The 21,978-nt window shown below is 40.9% G+C and overlaps 1 protein-coding gene across 4 annotated transcripts in view; it reads right to left on the bottom strand.

Annotated features, from left to right (window-relative positions):
* Positions 1-21,978, bottom strand: part of sorcs2 (sortilin-related VPS10 domain containing receptor 2) — a 443,700-nt gene that overhangs the window by 12,044 nt on the left and 409,678 nt on the right. For all 4 annotated transcript variants that reach the window (XM_078936689.1, XM_078936690.1, XM_078936692.1 and 1 more), the window contains exons 8-17: positions 19,389-19,478; positions 14,980-15,159; positions 12,300-12,446; positions 7,891-7,993; positions 6,657-6,733; positions 6,457-6,548; positions 5,681-5,788; positions 1,063-1,183; positions 316-449; positions 64-183 (exon numbers count right to left, since the gene is read on the bottom strand). In XM_078936689.1, the coding sequence (XP_078792815.1) occupies positions 64-183; positions 316-449; positions 1,063-1,183; positions 5,681-5,788; positions 6,457-6,548; positions 6,657-6,733; positions 7,891-7,993; positions 12,300-12,446; positions 14,980-15,159; positions 19,389-19,478 (1,172 nt within the window). The remainder of the gene's footprint in view (positions 1-63; positions 184-315; positions 450-1,062; positions 1,184-5,680; positions 5,789-6,456; positions 6,549-6,656; positions 6,734-7,890; positions 7,994-12,299; positions 12,447-14,979; positions 15,160-19,388; positions 19,479-21,978) is intronic.

Here is a 21,978-nt window from a genome sequence, read left to right as displayed (position 1 = left end):
ACAACATAAAAATAAAAAGCTGTATCAGCGGTAGTGATTTAACCAAAGTAGTTGTGAGGTTACCCGGTACTGGACTCATAGTTTTGTCCCAGATGACAGTCCTCGGGAGGGGAGTCTGGGTCAAACCAGAAGTCAGCGAAGCAGCGGTCCGCCTCCGTGAAGGAGCGCTCGAAACCAAAGTCACTGCACCAACACAACACACAGTTTTAACAGCACGTCTGAGGACAAACACGCCAACGCCGTCAGCCCAACACGATGGCGAGGGGCTGAGGAAAAGGCAGGAGACGAGCGCAGCAGCCGTCCGTCACAGCTCACCAGTTGAAGTCCTTCTCTGTGCAGCTGCAGGATTTGCTGCTGAGAACTGAAGTGAAGCTTTTCCCTTTAATGCAGAAAGACGTGTCCTTCCTCTTCCTGAACGTCTGCTCCCGCCCCATAATGCACCTCTCACCCTGAGGGAGAGAAAATCCACATTATAAACCCAAAAGCAATGCAGTTAACTCTGCAGTTTTCTTTAAACAAAAGAAAATAGATGATTTAAAATGGGTCTATTCTGTGTTTTAGTTTTAGTTTTTTGTTTTAGTTTTTTAAATAAGAAGATGTGTGTTCTGAATACCGAGATCCAACCAGGAATGTGATTGTGTATCCAAAGAAGCTTCATGGTGTGGTGCTCATGGGAAATGTAGTTAGAACTTCCCACGCCAAATAAGCAGAGTTATTTGTTTGCTGACAACAAAGATTTAAGGCAAATAAAAGCTCTAATAAATAGTTTTTTCCTTCATTCCTGAGCCTCCAAATGGGACAGCTAACCTTTTTTCTCACCAAATTAAATTTTGATATACATACATATAATATGTCTTGCAAAATGACCTTTAAAAGACCACGTTTCTAACATTAACCTTATTGCTTAGATTCATTCAGTTTAATCTTCATTAATCGCTTTTTTCTCAGAGATCATTTGAAGATACATTTACTTCGTTGAGGCTAAATCTCCTGTGCTGTTCTGCAGCTAACCTCTGACCTGTGAAGGCGGAGTCAGGGCTGGACGGGGACTGAGCGCGTTACCTGCAGGTCTGTGAGTCCCCAGGACTCGTAATCCGAATCGACGCACTGACGAGAAAACGACTGCCTGAAGTCCACTTTGACCAGCTCCCAGTCTGACCTGTAGCTGATGTGGCCAAACACACTGCAGACACACAAACACAACATGACAACATCACAGCTGCTGACATTGTGTTTAGATTAATCTGAAGAAAGCTGTCTGTCATGGAAATAGACAAAGTAATGCTGATAAATTAAGGTTTTTACAGACCAAAGCATAAATAGTAGTTTATTCTATGAATTTATGGTGAAAATCTTTCACTTTCTGCAAAAAGAAAAACAGCCATGTGAAGATGCAGTTCTTCTTTCTCTCCACCTGGTGGCGCCCTTTTACAACAAAACAGTCCTTTTTTTTGTTTGTTTAATTCTAATTGTCAGAAATCCTGTTTTTGTGAATTTGATGAGCTGGAACTCCAATTGATGTAAAAAAATAAACAAATTTAAATGAAAAATCAATTAAACAGTTTGTCCTGAATCCATTTTCAATGAAAGTTGATTTAAAAAAAATTGAAATATGGAAATGAACACAGTTTTCCATCATATTCTGATTTTTTGAAAGGGTTTGTACTTTATATTTAAAAAACAAGCCTAAGGGTGGATTTTTTTGTGTGTCGGTAACATTTTTTGTGGGAACTCTTCCTGCTTTAAAGGGGATTTCATTCCAGGTGAGGTTCATCAGAGTCCTCATGTTTATAATCTCTACTTTGAGAGAGGACTTACAGCATCGGGAATTCTGTTTTTATCCCAAACTGCCTCAGTTCTGCCTTGGAGAGGCTTTTGGGCGTTAACTTTCCCCTCTGCTCGTTCCTGTCGTTCAACCAAATGTGTGGTTCACTCAATGTTTCCATTGTTTTCCTGATCTTTGGGTTGTTCAGCTTTTAAACTTTTTTTTATTTCTTTTTTTTAGCTTTGTTTATCATCAACTCCAGTCTTTCTTTGTGAAAAGTGATGCTCACACATAAAACAGCACAGCGGTGGCAGACATCTGTATTTATTTCATGTAACACTGCAAAAAGAGGCAGCCTAAAAATAGAATACTTCAGAGGAAAATCACTCGAAAGCAGTAAATCATTTTTACTTGACGAGAAATGTTATCATAAAAAATCAAAATCTAGAAACAAGGAGTTCCTCACAACCATTCAGAAAGGGATATAAAAAAGCTAAAGTGTTGTACAGCCAAAAATATTTTTCTTTGTGCTAGTTCTAAGCAAATGCTGTGTATTTTTTGAGTTTTTATGAACCGAACCGTAGTCTTTATTTTGATTGCAGTGACAGAAACTAGTGTAATAAGTGGAAATGACTCATTTTAGAACAAAATGTAAACAATATTAAGTCGTCCCATCTTATCATCATATTCTTAAAACATTAATTAAAAATTTTGTGTCCAAAAATTGAACTTTAAAATAACATCTTTAACATTGAAACAAAGATTACAGCGCAATCTGTGTCTTCAATCAAGTTTTCATGTATTTATCGTCGAGCAAAATGATTTGGACTCAAAATTAATAGACCGGAGTGCTAGATCGGGGCAGGGTTTCAGGGAGGGGACTCCACGCTGGGAACATGAGCTGCTCCCCATCAAGCAGTGATTCTGCAGTTTTCTGTGTTTGACATGCTGACTCTGCACGCGTGTTTCTGTTTGCATAAGTCCCAGCGTTATTTCACAGATAGCAGCTGGAAGCCGGCCTCATCTGTGAGGCTGAGACGTCTCACTGCAGCTGCCTCCCCAGATTCAGAGATTAGAAAGAAACAGACATCAGGCCTGAAGAGATATGTAGCTTAGCGGCCAGGAAGTGCTGATGGGAACACTGTCAGCATGGACACACTTTGGACGGAATCAGATTTGCACATTAGAGCAACAAAAACTCCTCCAGTCGACAATAATGTCAGAGAAATGAATCAGTGGAAGTTTTTTTTTTTTTTTAACGTCTTGGCAGTTTTTGAAAGTTAGAGATTTATCTTTTTTTTCTGCTGAGGTTCAAGCTCCTTTCTTTCCATCGCTGAACTTTCCTGCCTTACAGACTCAAAGCCTCTAAAAATCATTCAACTTTTTTTCTGTTTTAATCTTTTTCTATTAAGTCCAAATGAGAATTTATTTCGACAAAAAATAGATGATTGTAGCTTTTAGCAAATCATTGGAAGTTCAAAGGTCCTATATGGTGATTGTCTTAAGCTTCTCGGAGTAAAGTATATCCATAAAAAATCCATAAAATACGCGTTATTTTAGCAGCAAATTTTCCTACCTGGAGGTAAGACGACTCAATCTCTGAGGCTCCGCCTTTTGCTCCTTGTGGGTACCGCCCATTTTCTGACGTTAACCTAGAGTTGGTCTCGGCAGTGTTGCCAGATTGGGCGGTTTCCCGCCCAATTGGGCTTTTTATTTAAAATGGGAAGTAATAAATAAGGCAGGATTCATTCCTTCTAATTACAGCTAATTACACCATGGGCAGGGTGAATACTCGACTATGATTGGCTGCTGGGTGTCTATTAAAAAGTGACAATGCACAGGGATAAAGCACGGCTAAAGAAGTTCCGGTCACATATCTTAAATGTTCTATATCACTGCGCTGGCTTCTTTAAAACAAAATTTAGTTTCATCATCTGGACATAAACAAGCAGTTCGAGGTGAACTTTCTCTCTGAACTGATGCTTTATTTAACACACCGTGATCATCAGCATAGATTTCGCTGTCCTTTGACGCTGCAATCCAGGTTGGTGCCGGCTCTGCGGGCTAAACGGCAAACAAATAGTCTTCTTTTTGTGAAAAATACGATCCATTCCGAAAAAATAACAAGAATAAAGCATGAAAAACTCATTGAATGTTTATTTCTTTTGTAACTAACCATAGCAGGTTAATGGCCTTCAAAGTGTGCATGATCAGACATTAATGCTTCGCGTCGGGCAGTTCAGGCTTCCACGGCGTGCATTAATTTCTGATGATGCACACTTTGTCGTCCTTTAACCCTCCGTTAATCACAGAGTACATTTTTGGGCAGTTTTTTGTGGGACTTGGTGGTTTTCAGATGACTTTTAGGCTGAAAAACCGTGACTAGCTGGCAACACTGGGCCTTGGCAGCGTGTCTAAGTCTCTCATGAGAAGCTGGATGTGCATAGGGCTGGGCAATCTAGAATTTTTTACATAACAATATAATCCCAATTTTTGTCAGATTTGAATGCTCTGCTCATAAGAGAAACGTGTCATCATCAGCAGGTTGTTTAAATGTAATTATTATCTCCTATCACACTTTAAACATGACAGATGCACTGAAGGATCATGATTGGAAAAAAACATAAAGTTTTAATAGAGACCACAACTGTAACAGAATGTTACTGCTTGATTAGTTTCATTTAAAAAAGCATTAATGCTACAAATAAACTCTAATGTTTTCAAGTTTTACAGAACTAACAGAAAATGGACAAACATTTTTGTCAACATCCTGTAAATAAGCTGTTTCTCAGAATTTCAGTCTGAGATTGAACATGTTCGGTGTCTCTGCTTCAGCTGATAAAAAAATGGTTGGTAGTATTCCCAGTTTTAGAAGAAACATGCCTTCTGCACAATTTGCAGTGCACGTTACTCAGTTTTTTGTCTGATTTTAACTGTAATACCTCCACAGCCAACATATCTTTTAACAGCCAAACTATGTTAACAGCTATGTTACACAGAAATACCTTCAGAAGAAAATGGAATTACATTAAAATAATTTATAAATGCTACGATCACGTCTTTATTGTCATCTTACTGTAAACTCAGATTCAAACAACTTTAACTTTGCCACCTGATGATCACATTTTGTATTTAGGCATAACAAAAAACAGCCTAAAAACAGAATCGTGTTTATGATTCTTGTTATAATCTATCATTAAGCTGCAGTTCTCACGAGGAAAGGGGGCGGGAGGATTCAGCACGTCTGACAGGTGACAGTTTTTGGTGTAGCAGCTTTGTAATGCTAAAACACTGGAGTCAATTCTGTGATTATATTTATGAAATACTGTCTTTTTAATAATGTCCTATAAATTGATTTTGTTTGATTTATCCCCCTGTCTGTGAAAATACTGTCCGACTTTAAAGCGGTCCGTGTTTACATTTAGGTGACACACGGAACAGCTCATTAGCATAGCATCATTAGCATCATAGCATTAGCTTCTAGCAACAGCGCCGTCTCCAAAGCAACACTTTTTTATTCATCTGTCTGTTGCTGCTGTAAGTGAAGCAGCTTTAGTCTCCAGTTCTGACTGGATCCTGTTATAAATCGCGGCATAATCAGCTGTTTCATCCCTCAACACTGAACACGATACTTGTGAAGTGACCGCTGGGGTGGACGGATTTGTCGCGTGGGCTTGTTTTTCTGGCGTACGGACGTAGAAGACAAAAGAAAGTGTTTTCAGTGACAAAAATATTTTAAATATATTAAGGTATTTAAACAAAAACTATAAAAATTGATCTTCTCTTTGCCTTTAACGCATTTTGAAGATGTATTCAGCAGTCCGCTTCATTTGGCCCGGATAGAGTCCTGAACCTTGCGTTTGGTCTGTATCAGGACACATCAGGATAAACCTGTCTTGTTTTGTCTTTACTCACGTCATGACCAGAGTCTCGTCTCCTGGTTCACTCAGGAGTCCATCAACAAACACAGAGGTGGTGGTGAAGTTATGAATGGTCCACGTCCGTCCTTCATCAATGCTGAACCTGCAGGGAAAAGAGTTGAAACCGCACATGGTTTCCTGCTTGTGGACAAGCATCTGATCTGCATTCAGAAACTAATTTCAAACAGGTTCAAGGTTAATCTAATGAAGCTTTTGGGGACATGAGCATAGCTGCGTTCAAACTGATCATGACATCAAAGGAGATTCCGTTTAAAACAGATAAATTGCTTTTTCATAATACTGAGAAAAAACCTCTGATATGATATTTTTGTCAGGCAGCTGAGAAACAGATATTCAAAGCTTCAGTGGCTTTTCGAAACTTTTAAACGTTTAAAACACAGAAATAACATCTTTGAATGTTCTATGCGTTTACATACCTGCGAGGAGACTGACTTTGATTGATTTCTCTGAGGATCCATCAGCTCAGTAGCACAAAATAACACATTTTTTTTAGCTCTTTATATCCTTTGGGATCTCTGAGATTACCTAGATGATTACCAAGTAGATCTGGATCATTTCTAAAATGGTTTCCAAATGGTTTTTGAAAGACTTACCGTGTGAGTTGGTTTGTGTTTTTTCACATAATTAGGATTTAATGGAAACAGAGTAATTGGGAAATAGTGTTTTTTTCCCCGACATTTCTAGAATTTCGATAAAGTTTTGCACATAATGTAAACACAGGATGTCTTTATGGGGAAGCGGTAATATTACTTGAGGATCTTTAGGGGAATAGACGTGTCCTTGATGGCAACGATGACTCCGCCGTGGTCCAGGTACAGGATGTGATGTTCCTCCTCGAAAACCTGCCAGAGACAACACAAGGGCGTTTATTTTCCCTTTTTCCACTGGGTTCAGTTCTGCTGCACACGATTCTGACATCTGCTGTTCAGAGGAAAAAACAACAGAGGCACCTGTCTCCATGTCTTCCCACAGTCTGAAGTGACGTACATCTCTTCCTTGTACTCTATGAGTTTGGAGCCAATGTTTCCTGAAAAAGAAGGATGAGAGATCTTCCTTTTTATTTATTTATTTATTTATTTATTTATTTATTTATTTATTTATTTATTTATTTATTTATTTATTTATCCGGTCATCAGCATCACATTAACAGAACATAAAGCAGTTAACAAGAAGCAGTTCACTGTGGGGAGGTTTGAGATTAGAAAGGACTCAACAAGCAAACAAATTAAAAAAAAAACACGAAAAAAGGTTTAAAGTGAAGATTCATGAATCCGGACAGATATCCAGGAATGTGCCTCCTTCCATTCTACAAGCTGCTTTCTAGATAGTTCACATGTTAGTCATGCACATCAGTCTCTGAGTTTTGTCTTCTAATAGTCTAAAGGCCCGTACACACCGGGACGAATATTCGCCAGGCGTTATTCGCCAGCGTTTTTCACCACGTTTTTTGTGTTCACACCCAGGCGATTTTCGCTGACGATGAGCCGAGCAAACATGCAATTTCATTCCTTGACATTAGATGGCGCTTAATGTAAAACAGAAATACTCCTGTACACAAGGTGGCGCTGCGCAACTTTACGCTTCTTGAACTCGCTTTTCACTCAGAAGAAGAGAGCAAGTATTTACGCGCTTGTCAGAATGATACAAAGAAAACATGAATATTTCAAGCACCAGTAGCTCCAACTGGTGCTTGGTTCGGGGATATTTTAGAATGTCCGTCATTATCTCTTCGCGGCTGTGTAGATGCTACTCGGCGTCTATCTTCTTCGCTGGTATGTGTGCTCAGCAAGCCAGTTTTGTGTTTGAGCGCCCCCAAGTTGTGTTTTACTGTAACTTCAGAAGCTCGAGACACGTGTGCAAAAGCGCCATTCTCATTGGCCGAATAGACAAACAAACCAGAGGCGTTTTTTTTTTGACGCTTTGACGCGTGGCGTTTTTTCGCGTCGGTGTGCACACTCTCATTGGTGCCCTTTGTTTAGTCACGAGGCGTTAAACGTCGGCGAAAATCGCGCGCGAAATTCATCCCGGTGTGTACGGGCCTTAAGAGTAATTTTCCCAAACTCTCAGGCCCAAAGACGCTAAACCGTGAGCGGAATTGTTTTTTTGCAGAAAAACTGATTTTAAAAAGTTTGTGAACTTTCGTTGTCCCCGTCTGATAAGTGCATCCGATAAATAAAAACATACCTGCTCCCATGATGAGGCCGGGCGCCGAGTCTTTAGTGTGAACTGTTCCAGACACGTAAGGATTGTCTGCCCAGCGCAGGTGGAGGTGGAGCTGGCAGTCCGGCTGTGGGGAGGAGCAGGAAAATGGAAAGTTATCCACAGAATAAATTACATTTAAAGATCACCTTTTGATCTGTTTTCCAAGCATTCCCAAAGATGATGCCGTTTGTAGCCCAAAACCAAGAAACCTGTGTCGTTTTCCAGGACAGCGTTTGTGCAGAGCGGCAGGAGTTCATGAGAAACTCACCCCTGAAATGTGGGCGGAACTGTTGATGCGAAGTAAGCCTGCCCCCACTTCCCGTCATCCATCTGTTTACACTCTGCACTGCAGGCTTACAGCACCTCACATCCCAAACTAACATTAGCGGTGCAATAAAAATAGCGAGCAATATTGGAGCAATCCAAAGACGTTCAGGGATCTATTTGTCTACAAGTAAATGGAGCTTGTGGTCCGCCGATCGCAGGTTTTACGTGACAGCTACAAGCTTTTTCCAACAGGATTTTCTCGTCTGCTCCTGATTCACAACGATCTGAATAAAGAAATACTCAGAAGTGCAATATTAATTCTAATTTTCTTTATGGAGGATATATACAGTATATCATCAGAAAAATGCCACAAATTACGATGGAGTTTTAGGGCCACCCAAAAAAAAAAGAAAAGGAAAATTACAAGATTTACAGTTGTGAATTAACGAGAAAAAAGTCGTAAATTTACTAGATTAAAGTGGAAGTGAGCTTAAAGTACAGCAAGTGAACGCCGCGCAGCAGCAGAGCAGACGGAAACTCAATGGAACATGTTTATTGATGTTTATTGATAACGTTCCAAATATTTGGAAGCCCATTTGTTTGATTTACGATTTATTAATGTTTTATTTATTGATGGGTGGCTTGCAGGATCTCTGCAGCCGTTGATGAAACCATCGAATCCCTGCAGCTGTCCACCTCAATCCTTTCTTCCTCCATGAAAGACAACATCTCTACGTCTGTGTGACGCTTCTGTCTGACAGTGACGAAGAGCACTTTTTGGCATTTTCAACGTTCTAATGCTAATATAACAGACTATTTTCATTCCTCTTTGTTGTTTTACGCTTCATCTGGAGGAGGGGGCGTATGCACTGTTTACACATTGGTGTTTAGATGACAGGTTCATGATGTAACGAGACAAATGGACTTCTGGGTACGTGAATGAAAATAAAGTATTGATCCTTTACACCCAAACGTGTCTCTGAGCTCCTTATTTTAAATATGAAACTCCACTTTACCGACACCGAACCCCAGAAAGCCGGCTCCACGAAAAATAATCTGATTTTGAGTCAGAATTTCTTTGTTTTTGAAAACCTATTCGGAAATAAAGCTTCACAAAACACTCCTCATCGTCAAGCTGGGCTCCGATAAACAGACAACGTTGGAGTTTTTTTCCTCGTTAATCTATGATTTTATTTCTTGTAAATTTACGAGATTTTAAGTCGTAAATTTACGAGTTTTTATCTCGTAAACGTACAAGATTTTTTCTCATAAATTTACGACGTAAGATCTCGTAGTTTAATAGTTATGACTTTTTCTCTCATAAATTTGCGACTTCAAAATAAAAAAAAGGTTTGTAAACTGGCCCTTAAACTCCGTCGTAACAAATACATCTTAAAAACACTTAAAAACACCATCTTCATTGGTGTGGGTCTATAAAGGAGCTGGAATTTAGTCCAGAACTTTCCTCATGTGACTCATATAAGCAACATATTGAGTTCCAAGCTAAATGTTTGACTCCAAATGTTTTTTTGTTGTTTTTTTTAAATCTACAAATTGAAAAGAAAACAAAATTAGAGGTAAGATCTTAAGCACGAGCCCGAGTCAGAACCTGACCCGGCCCAAAATTCGGGTTCGGTCGGGGACTAAAATGACAATCATTACATTCGGGTCGGGCCGGTCCGGGCTTCTCTCTCGCTGACTTCTTTAATAAATATATGTTTATAAAAATGTAGACTAAAACGATGTGTGGATCCTAAACCAAGGAATACTTGTTATAAAATAAATAATTTGGTTAAAACAGAGAAGGCGCTGTAAGGTAATTGCTGTATAACTACTACTAAACAGGAAGCGCAGACGCTGGCTCCCAAACTCTGGAATCAACTGCCACCAGCTATCAGAGGAGTTACACTCCTGGAAAGTTTTAAAGCCAAACTGTTCCTCCACTATTGCGCCATAGTTTCTGCCTTTTCGTTATGTCTGTTTTTATGTCTTTAATGCTTTTTATGGTTACATAATGCATTGTGGTTTCCTTGTGTACAGCCCTTTGGGCGTCCTTGGCTGGTGCTGGAAGGGGCTCTAGAAACGAATAAGATGAAATGAAAATGAGAAGCTGAGCTCAACAAACTCATTCAGATTATTGCTATCCTGCCATTCAGTCTGTAAGCCTTCCTCTGTTTTTTTTTCTTTTCTTCAAAAAGCCTGATACTTGTGTTTCTCTATCAGCCTGAACTCACTGGTTTTTGGCTTGCTAAACTAAAACATCAACATGCGCTCAATAAGACTCATTAAATAAACACTTTCTTTGAATCCCAGGGGAAAACGTCCCTGAAAGAGGAATTAGGATGATCAGTCATGCAGTTCATGGCAGTCCTCAAATCTTTAATTCAAAATCTGGACGTCATTATCACGGTTCTTGAAAGGCTTTTATCTCTCATCAGAATCGCTTTTCCTTGTTCGTAGATAATATGAAGAGTCACTTCAGTTTTCAGTGCTTTGAATGAAAAGCCCTCAAAAAGCAAGAACATTTGCTCCATTTGATTTTGGCGTAAAAGTCCAAAAAGGGGGGGGGGGGGAAGAAAAAAAGAAAGACCAGAAATGTTTGAAGAAAACCCAGAGGCTGAACCTGCAAGTCTGAGCAAAAATATCCCCCAAACCAAAAATTCAAACCTGAAAAGACAACAACAAAAATTCAACATCTTATTTGATTTTCACATAAAATGGCAAAAAAAAGTTAAAGTTAATCCATTTTTTGACAGATGTTAACTCAGTCATAGATATCAGTTGCATTATTTTCCTTTTTAAATAAACTTTATTGACAAATATTACACATACCAAATACCAAACATTAACACTCCACACTAAGTGCAAATTTTCCCATTTGCCAGGGAGGTGAACATCAATTTTAAAAAGCCATAATATTAGGAATAAAAAAAACGGTAAAAAATAAAAACAAAACAATAATAAAAAAGGTAAAAGAATATGTTAGAGTTTTAAAAGTGTAAATGCTTCAACTGTTCAAACTGTTAGTGCAGGATTTTATACTATTGATGTATAAAATCATTTCTTTGTGAAAAAAACATAAAATACTGTTTTTGTTAGCATATTTACACGTGTGAAGGAAATATTTAGCCATTATTATTAGTAAATTAACCATAAAAATGTTCTCTGCATTAAATCTGCCGTGTGTAAAATATCCAAAGATAATATGTTCATAGAATAATTTGAAGTTTTCACATAGATAACAGTTGCATTATATTTGCTAACCCATCCCGCCCTCGCCACCCCCTTTTAAAGCATCCTGTTTGGCTGATTGGCTGCTACACACCCCTCCCCATCGGCCTCTGCCATCCTGGTCCGCGCTGTACGAGACTAATGTTTTTAAAAAATACTGTGTTTCTTCAAAATGGGAGTCTATCTGTAGGTTTCATCTCCATAGAAACCATTGAGTGTTTTGGTCGCCTAGGGGTGAACAGGTCTAGAAGAATCGTCTAAAGTAAAGTTTTCATTCGGAAAACAGAAGTTTTTAACTAACCACACCCACATTTGTCTGTATCATACCTCCTAATGTTTTGTTCAGCTGGAGCCGGCGATTCGTGTATTCGATTTTCACAATATTTTCATGCTGACGCTGATAAAAATCGACAAACTTTAAATCCAGCATCTATTAAAAGTAGGTTCCCAATGATGCTTGAGGAGTTAGAAGATCCAAAAATCTGTAGGTTGGTCCTAAAGGTAATTTTTATTTTAAACCCTCTTCCCTAAGGTCAAAGGTCAACGGAAAAATCTGTTTTGGTTGTAGACTGAAGCTTTATGAAGGTCGCTTGAAAAAAGTTGTCTTTTCCAAACTTCTTCCCTGACGCGTGTTTTGGTTTTGAAATGTTTTTTGAGCCCCATATGAGATTTTGGCCCCATTCATTGGTTTGATGGCTTTGCCCGCAGTGATGTCATCCTTTCTTTAGGAGGTGGGGCTGGGTTTTTGGTGAGTTTGTGGTGAAAACAATTTGGTCCTTGCTGCCGGACAAGACAAGGCAATCCTCTTAAGTACGGTAATGAATAAAGATGAATGAAGAATTGTAAAAAAAGAAAAAAAAAGCTCAAACTAAATTCAAACAGAGAATTCTCACCGCTTTACAGCTCACGGGTTTGTTGTTCATGTCGGTGGTAGGGGGCGCCAGCGGCTCCCAGTTGCGTCCTTTGCTGTAGGTGATGAGAGTCCTCACTTTCCCGTCGATCTTCTGGTTGGCCAAGAAGACTCCTTTGACTCCACGAACCTTCACCCGCAACAAAAATAAAAAAAAGATGACTGCAATGAAAAACTGCAACTATGATGTGTTCGCGGTGCGCCTGCACCCACCACAGACGTTTTCCTGCAGACTCGGTCTCTGATCTGTGACAGATTTCTCTTCTCAGCCGATTTTTAATCACAAGCAAGTTGGGAACCAATTAATAAATAAAGAAGTTTTTTCTTAACGGATAAAAATACAGAAAAAAGCTTTTCCTTTTGTCGATTGTTACATACTAAGTTTGGATGGGTCAGTTGTTCATGCAGCTTCTATTTGAGTCACAGGAAGAGAAAACACAAGATGTTTCTGCTGGGCTGCAGCAGAGATCAGTCAGGCCAGAAAATGAGAGTAATTTGAAAAGAAATTACTTAATTTGAGCCACGAAAATGAACCCTAACGTGGTTGTTGCTGATAATCACACGTAAGGTCATTTGTACCACACTTTCATTTATACAAACATCTTTGAAGTTGGTCTCAAAGACAAAAAAATGAAGCTCAGTAAAGCCCTTTGCTCATTCAAATGATCCCACAAAGCTTGGATTAAAAATGACAGATTAAAGAGACATAACTGTACAAAAACTCTTCTGATAAAAGTCATAAAAGCATCAGATTTTCTAATGGGATCTCCGATGAATGTACAGGGTCTGTTGTTAATACAAATAAAACCTGTTTCTATGCTAGAATATTGCAAAGAAAATCCCTCTTTTCTACCTGGCTGATCCCAAGAATGCAGAATCTGGACTATGACTTTCTTATTACTGATTTATTCCAAATTTGAACCAATTCAGGATAATTTGATAACATTGAGGTCCATGTAAGGTGCTGTAGGTACGATCACTGCTTCAGTCTTGAGTGCTACTTGAACGCGGTTTTAGCACGTGGACTGTCTTTTCCTGATAGTAGTGCACGTCCGTCACCTAAAGTTGGAGGAGGTTTGGTACAATATGTGGATCTTTGGGAATCTCGCTCCAGGCTTTGTCTTTCACAGCTCTATTCTGGTATATGACAGACTTGGTGTCATATGATTCCAGCTGGGCACAAACCACAATTGTTCATTTCTCCTCCATGCTCTTTTTTTCAAACATAAATTAAAGGGGACGCCAAACATCCTAGCTACACTACCAAATCCCTAATTGGTCACAGCTCTAGTGGCTTAGCTTTCACTGCACGTTCAGTGGACACACATTTTGTACGTAGAGCCTGAAAACAGTCATAGAAACTTGTGTAGTGACGCTAGAGTTTTGAACGTGGGAGCCTGAAACGTGCATTTACATAGACTTTTTATTGGAAGTGGTCGCTTAAACGTGTGATGCCAAGGGCGGTGTAGCTTCACAGATGCTACATTTGAGGGAGTTTTAAGGTCTGAATCTTTGCAGGACAACAAAAGAATTTAGGCTATAAAGACAATAGTCTTGTTTTGACAGTGACATCCATTACAGGGTCACATGACCAGGAATCAGCCTTTGAATTGAATTGAATCACACAGCCACGAAGTACATTTTGCTCATTTTCCACTTCTGAGATTTTGGTCTTTGGTGATTCATGGGTTATAAACGTAATGAGTGTTTCTTGACTTCATCATTGTGCGCACATGTCCATCAAGGGTTTTTACGGGTCTTTACACAAATTCGGTTTTAGTTGTTCAAAATCTTTGGTTGGTTGAGAATTACGCAGTTCCCGCATATTTTACAAAGTTTATACCTAATAATTACGTAGATGCATAGGCAAATTTGTGTCTTTCCACGACCGTTCCATGAATGTTTAACCGACTTTTCACGCACGCACCACAGATATATAACTTTTACGTCGCGTATACGACGCACATATCACGTTAATTTAAGTAATTGACGCACAAATCACTAATGAAATACAGCGCTATTATCACGCAGGGTTCATGTTCTACGTGGATCTACGTGGTTCATTTGTACTTCTTTGGTGGTCTTGATATGGTTCATTCGTGATACATTTGCGAAAATATTACGTAAAGACCCAAACTTTACTCTCTTCTTCCACGTATATTCACTTATTACCAATTTTCATCCATGCAATGTGCGAAATGTATGTAGTGGCTGTTTGACATCGCCTTTAGATCTTTGGAGGTCCATCGGTAGTTTTGTTTTTTTCGTGTAAAGTTCTCAGGTTTTTTGTGTGCTGACGTTGTCCTCTTTTCTACAGAAGAACTCGTAGGGGATTACGATTTCTGCAGCAGTAGTTCACGGCAAACACTGAATTTTAAGAAAGTAAAAAGACCCTTGTTTCAAGAAAAGTGGTCTTATTAAGGACGTTTTCAGTAGCAAAATAATTTTTTATTGAGAAAACATGTCTTAGTGACCATATTGTTTTCTTAAAGAATTGTCTTACCCCATTGTCAGATTTGTTTTGCTTGTTTGAAGAATTATGTTTCACAGATTTTTGATGCATCTCTAGGGTGTTTACTTCTAGGACAACACCAAACTTTTGTATTGACATTGACGGTCATTGCGGTGCTTTCTTAACACCTCCGGTATTCCAGGCATCTCACCTCCAGGACGTCGATGAGCACGCTCTCCTCTGGCTGCTTGGCACTGCGCACGTTTTCCAGGACCAGAGAGTAGTACACGCCTTGGGGGTCGGACTGGTACAGGTTGTAGGTGTCGGATTGGTACCACTCCTGCAGGGCTAGGAAGACCTGGTTCTCGTCCGTACTCACTATTTGAACATCCTGAAGTTAAAAAAGGGAAAGAGAGATGACACCAAGAAGCGTGGAGGGTGGAAGATGCTGTGGAGGGTTTTCTTAATCTGCATGGCTGGCACTGCAGCAGGAGCACAAAGCAGTAAGCAGAAAATAAGAGGATAGAAGACTGGATAACAAAAAAGAAAACCTCAAAGAATAAGCGAGAAAGTGCTGAAGTGGTCAAACAGTTTGGAGGAAAAGCCTTTCAGGACTTAAAAAGCTGTGCAGAGCAGCAAACACAAACAGAAGATAGACATTTACAGAAGGACGGGGGTCATAGCAAACCCTCTGCCGTCCCGGAGAACGACACAAAAGCAACTCAGCACTTTCTGAGCCGGTCATTACATTAACATGGAGTTTGGATCCAGATCTATCGGGGGCCGCTGGGAAGTGGCCCAGAGGGCGAGTCCAATCACCGACGCTCCTCCATCCCGCTCAACAAAAACACTCAGGCTCAATTACCCCAAGATGTATGGCCGTGGTTCCAAGCAATAGCATTATTGAGGGCTGTACATCAGCGCTCATATTCATAAACATAATGTGCTTGAGTCACTTAGCGAGCTCTGAGCAAAGTGCAAAAGGACAACCGTGAAGGGAGAGAAGCTGCAGAAGAAGTTAACACTGAACATTCATTCGTGTTTTCAGCGCCAAATCTCCTAATAAGCAGATGAAGTCGTTAAACAAATCCTGAACTGCTTTATCAGTCCTGATATTTCCAAGTCCTGAATGTTTGCAGAATCCACCAACTAAAGCTCTTAAAGGCGTTAAAGAGGCTTTCTCTGTTTGCTCAGCGGCTCCAATCATTTCTGTCCTTTCCTGTGTGTGTGTGTCAGCCTGCAGCAGAAATCCAGGATTTCCTTACTGGATTCCTGTTACCCCCCCCCCCCCCCCCCCCCCCCCGACTGCCTGATGCTACAGCAGCATCAGGTTGTTTTTTTTGTAATCTTATTTTTTATTATATGTCTCACTTTTTTAAATTGTCTGTGTGATTTTTAATGTTTTTGCGTTGAGTGAGTTGCACTTCATGGTCACCGTAGAAAACACCTGGAGTGACCTGCATATTGACTTTATAGAAGAATTGGACTATGTTGCAACTAGAAATGATCAGTACGCAGTCCAAGTTGGTCTGAGTCATCATTTCTTTGGCAACCCCTCTTGCCAATTAGGAGTGGGCTTGTTGGAAGGCCACACCCCTTTCACTAAAAGTATGCTCAGGACAATCTGTCAATCAAAAGTTTTGAACGTTGACCACATACTTTCACTGAAGCATCTGATTGGTCATTTTATAACTTAAAAAACTTGCAATAAGTTATGTAAGTTGTTGCAAGGAGTCACTCAAGCCAGATGTACAGGCAATGATTGCACAGACGAGTTGGGCTTTTAAAATAAAACACAACCATCCACTAATAACTTCTGATTTAATTACAACACAAAACTCTGTTGGGAGTAAACAATCCAACTTTGTTCTCAGAGAGTTTAGCAGATATGCTTCCATTCAGGTCTTTGTTAGGTTACAGCAGATATTAATGATAAGAACGACCAACAAAACAAAGGCAGGACTTCTGATGTCAGATTCTCCCACACTTCCTTCAGAGAGCTGCTTGACTGTCGTGGCTTTCAGCCATATTTCTTTCACACCCTAACAGGTCCCATTAATCCTGTTAAAGCTGTAATCACGGCCCGCGGACATACTCAACTCAGTAAGGAGGTATTTAAGAGAGCCCCCCCCCCCTCATCTTTAATGCTAAAACATACTTCACTGGTTTAAACAACTGGGGAAAAGAGCTGTAGGGAAAACGATTCATGGCTCATTATTATTCTGGGGTGGTTTCATGGTCTGATCCTGCCAGCTGGATAAATGAAAGCTCCGCTGTCACAGTCTGACACTGATAGACCCGCAGCCTCCCTTTTCCTGATCATTCTTCAGTCTTCTGATCTGAGAGTGATGCTGAACCAAACACAAAAACAGGATGTGGAGTGGTGTACGATCGATTCCACGGCTGTGTCACTCTCTGGGTATTTAAAGTTAGTACAGCGGGGTGGGGGGGCTCTAGTATTGATTGGCTAGTGACAGTCCAGTGTGAACAGTGTATGCGTTCAAGAACTTCTGCCCGGTGTGGACGTAGCATTAGAAATGAGGAAATGAGGCAATCGGAGTGTACAGTAGTTTGTGAGGGCATCCTAGGGCAACCTACGGACATCCTTATGGACACAACTGCTGCTGCTGAAATTGGACAGGGGGGGGGCGGTTGGTACACTGGGCACAGTGCTCTTTGGGAGTGGCCTCTGTAAGCAGCATGTGACCATGACCATAGTGAACATGGCTGCTCACTTTTTAAAATGATTCCTCACTGATGGAAAAGTCTCTGAAGCAAAGATGAAGACCGGACAGAACTCAGCAAAATTGCTGTTAGAGGTGGTGGTGTGTGTGTGTGTGTGTGTCGGGGGGAGGGGGGGGGGGGGGGCACAGTTCAGGCGAGTCTGGCCCGGTCCATATCTGCTCTAATTGTGTGTGGATCTGATTCTGCACCTCTGTTTTCTGTGTTAGGAATGGTCTGCCAGCAAAAAAAGTCCCTGAGGGTACAAGAACCTTATATTGGTTCTGGGGAGGGAACCAAAATCATTGTAAAGTTAACAGGGGAGATTTAGAGAAGAACTTTTATTATTTGAGTGAATGATTGAAATGGTTTAGGAAGGGTTAGTGAGTTCTATTCTTGTATGGGTAAATATCTATCTTTATAGGGGTTGGGCAAACTTTGAATGTATATATTTTAATTTTTTTGTGTAAATATTCTGTGGGAACCTGGGTGGATGGTAGCTCCCAAAGAAAAATCCTATATAAGTGGGAGTTGTTACCAATGGGTTGGTTGGTTAGTGGTTACACCTTGGGGCATGACTGTGAAATGATAATTGAAGAAATGAAAAAATAAAGATTTGAGCTAAACCCAAGTCCTGAGACTCCACTTGTGCCTCTACCACGATGATGGCCTACGAGACTACGAGCTGAACGTGACACTGAGAAACGCAGTTTTTATCTAAAATTCTTTTACACGTCACCTTCATTAAGAGAAAAATGCTACAAGAACATGCAACACCAAAAAAACAATTTTCATTGCAGTGGGTCTTTAAGATGCAGCCGCTTCTCTCTACAATCCTCCACAGGCCAACCCAAAAACCCACAGCACTCGTACGGGTCAACCCCAGTGACCAAGGCTCCATAGACTCGGAGTCCAGCAAACTCTTAACAAACCCACAACCAGGACAATAGTTTGATTCCTCTGGTTCATCTGAAGGAGCTGAATGTGGGTTAACTCACATTCCAAGCTGAATGTGCTTGGAAGGAATTGAAGAGTCTTCGCTAATGAAGAAACTGCATTCAGGAACAGAAAAAAAGAAATGAACACTTTGTGACTCGTGAAACGCTGTGAAGCATGTTGCCATCCAGTGTACTGCAACTCCCTGCAGACTTCACTGATTCAATCACTTGGATGAAGAAAGCAAGTAAAAATACAGAAAAACAAATTACATCTTGAGTGGCAGACACAAAGAAACAATTATTAACAGCGATTTCACACTCCGCCGAACTGAACGTTCCTCTGTCTCTGTGAGGTTTGGTTCAAATCCCGCTGAAAAGAACAGAATTTAACTTTTTTTTTTTTTCTGATGGCAACCGCAGTTTTCATCCTTTTAATAATTCACAGCAGAAGAAAAAGAAACACTCTGTCCTTGACCCCCTCCGGCGCACTCACACGGTCGCAAACACTCGCCTTCCGTCGGCCTCCACACCTCCTCCGCTCCCCACGGACTAACGCCGCTCCACCTAAAAGCTTCTCACCGCTCACCCATCCAAGAGGAAACATCTGAGCTACTCTGTTAAACTTCAACTAAAGCCAGCGCGTCCAGGCAGGCAGGGGTTTACACGCCTGACCACTCCCACCATTCACTTTCTGGGAGGAAAAGCTGTCTTTGACACACATGTGGAAAGACACAAAGTCGGCTCAGGCAGTTAGCAGAACTGTGGGAGAGACCGCTTTCCGGAGAGAGGATCGGCCCCCAACCCGGCCGGGTCGCCCAGGGTCTCTCCTTTCAGGAGAGCGGTGTGAGGAGAGATGGTGCCATCAGCAAACCAACCAGGAGGTCTGACAGTAAAGTGATTCCCAGACAAAACAGAGTCTCTCAAGTATTTCATCTGTGTTCCGTGTTTGGTTTCACTTTACCTTTGGTAATGCGTACTTGGGGAACCTCATCTGGACAAACTCGTTGCGCCGATAGGAGACGTAGTGTTTGGTGCGATTTCCTGTGGTGACCTGTGAAGCCAAACAAATGACAAAACATTACGAACATATTCATAGTTCCCAGCTCTAATACTTTAACCACACAGTCCTTTTCTGTTCCCTCATGAGGGGATCATGAAAAGACTTTGATACTGCCGGTCTGCTAAGGCCAGTTTGAGCCAGGAAGATAAAGGTGTTATTGATATGAGTGTCTATAGAATTATTGTAGAGCAATAATCCAAAACAAGCCTTGGAAAGACGTCCTTTGGGCTGACAGTGGAGATAACAATCTGGGATGTACAAGCAAACAAAGACAGGAGAGCCGCCACCCTCACCTGCCCAACGTCTTTGCGCTTTTCCCTTTTTTCTCCTCACAGTCAATAAACTCTGCATATGGATCTATCTGCTTCCGCTTGTAGGTTACACAAAATTTAAAACGTATGTAACCCTTGTGCTATCCTAGGCACTTTAACATTGGGAGTGGGGTCATCTAGACCCACTAGACAGTGCTCTGAACCTTTTTTCTTCAATGATTTGTGATCTTCACTGGTGTCCATGGATTACATGAAATCTTTCCACCTTTATCCACCTTTGTCATGGTAGGGAGAAGACGTCAAAGTAAGGATAGGGTCAAATGGACCCCATAGGATAGCACAAGGGTTAAATTACTTATTATGAAAAGCAGATTTTAAGGAGAATCTGCAAATTGTTTTGAACAGAACAGACAACAGAAATGTTTGAGGTTCTTTTTGAGTGACTGACCTCAGACCAGTTGAGATAAAAAAAAAGGCCCATTAGAAGCTACATCCATAGTTAAGAGTCTGATGCTAAAAGTTCACATTTTTCTCAAGTTCAGGAGGAACAAAAACTCCATGTTGGTTCTACTGGTGCTCAATTAAGTGGGAACGCGGATGTGCAGTGACTTATCAGAGGACGTTCTATTGGCCGTTCTGCATGCCAATCAAGGGACACACTTCACAGTATGGATGTTGACGGAAGTTTAAAAAAAAATAACACTTTTTTTTTAGTTTATTAATTTTGATCGCATGTGTTCACTCAGTGACTGTATAGAAATGCAAATCAAATCGGATTTTCTCTGAATTCTGGATAAATGTGACAAACACATGCGTGAATCGTACCGGCCTCCTACTAAAGGGGTTGAACCCAAACACACAAAGGCCCAGACGCTGACATGTCATTGACAGACACAGCAGCAGTTAGCGACAAAACATCGACTAAGGATAAAGATAGACGCTGATACACAACTTTCTGTCACCTCACAGCTCGTCTCGAGGTGAGCAGTGACAAAACTTTGGAGAGAGCGTTTCTATTTTCAGCTGTGGGAGTGCCGAGTTCCTGCCGCTCCAAAGCGCTTGATGGTATCAAAGTCTTCAACACTGAAGTTCAGATTCTCTGTCACTGCAGCTGCAGCTGTAGCTGTATACAAACCAGATCAGCTGTCAAGAATCTGAGCTTTTTCTATGGTTCCAACTGCATGCGACGACCTTTTGGATTTCTGACAGGAGCTGCTGTTGGTTCAATGACCAGCTTCACTCTTTGAAAAACACATTTCTATATTAAAGCACAAGAAGGAACAGCATTAAAACAGCTGGAGTCACAAGGGTAAAAGAAAATATGCAAACGGATCCATTGAACTGGATGAATGCTGAAACTTCTGGATCAAAATCAAATATCAGCTGGTAATTTAAATGAGCATGGCCTCAAACTTTCAAAAAAGAGAAACAACATTCAAGGAAACGTTCAGAAAAACAAAAGTTATTTCCAGAAATCAAGATGAAATGAGAAAAACATGAAACAAAATAAGAAACCGGAAGTAGGTACATAGTTTGTTATTGCAACAGGAAGTTATTTGACATGGCAATATCTTAGCACAGAAGATTTTCTATGACCTTCTGGGCACAGCTGCTGGTGGCATGACATTCACAGCACGACACTATGTCCAATGGAAAAATCTGTTGGTCCAGACCAAGTCCACTTAGTTTAGTCCGGATCTCATCTCTAGAGTGCGTGACAGAATCGTTTTTGTGACACTAGTCTGATGAACTTGGCAGGGTTTGCTACTTTGTTGCTGGAGCACGGTTGCCCACTCCAACATCTGAACTCCACGACTGAAGCCACCATGTCGCGCCTGCAAATCAATCTGCCTGTCAGCCACACATCTGCCGCCACTCCTTCGGTCGCTCAGTCATCAACAACCGCCAAAGGTGGCGCGCCTAGCCCACCTCCCGCTCACGCACCAGGGCCGAGAATGGCACTTTGGTACAAATTCAACGGGGACCCCGAGCAATGTCCACACCAATCCCACGACTGTGCCATCGACCTGGTGCCCGGAGCTATGCCCACTAGAGGACGTGTGTTCCTGCTTTCCCAGCCTGAGTCAGAAGCCATGTAGGCCTATAGAGGAGTTGGCAAAGGGCTTCATCCAGCCGTCTACATCCCTAGCCTAAGCCAACTTTTTCTTTGTTAAGAAGATAGATGGCGGTCTGAGGATGTGTATTGACTACCGCAGCCT

The sequence above is a fragment of the Oryzias latipes genome, chromosome 18 (genome assembly GCF_053564925.1).
Source record: "Oryzias latipes strain Hd-rR chromosome 18, Olatipes_Hd-rR_3.1".
In the NCBI taxonomy this organism is placed as follows: domain Eukaryota; kingdom Metazoa; phylum Chordata; class Actinopteri; order Beloniformes; family Adrianichthyidae; genus Oryzias; species Oryzias latipes.
Note: the sequence above shows the minus strand (reverse complement) of the source record. Positions and strands in the feature narration are given on the sequence as shown.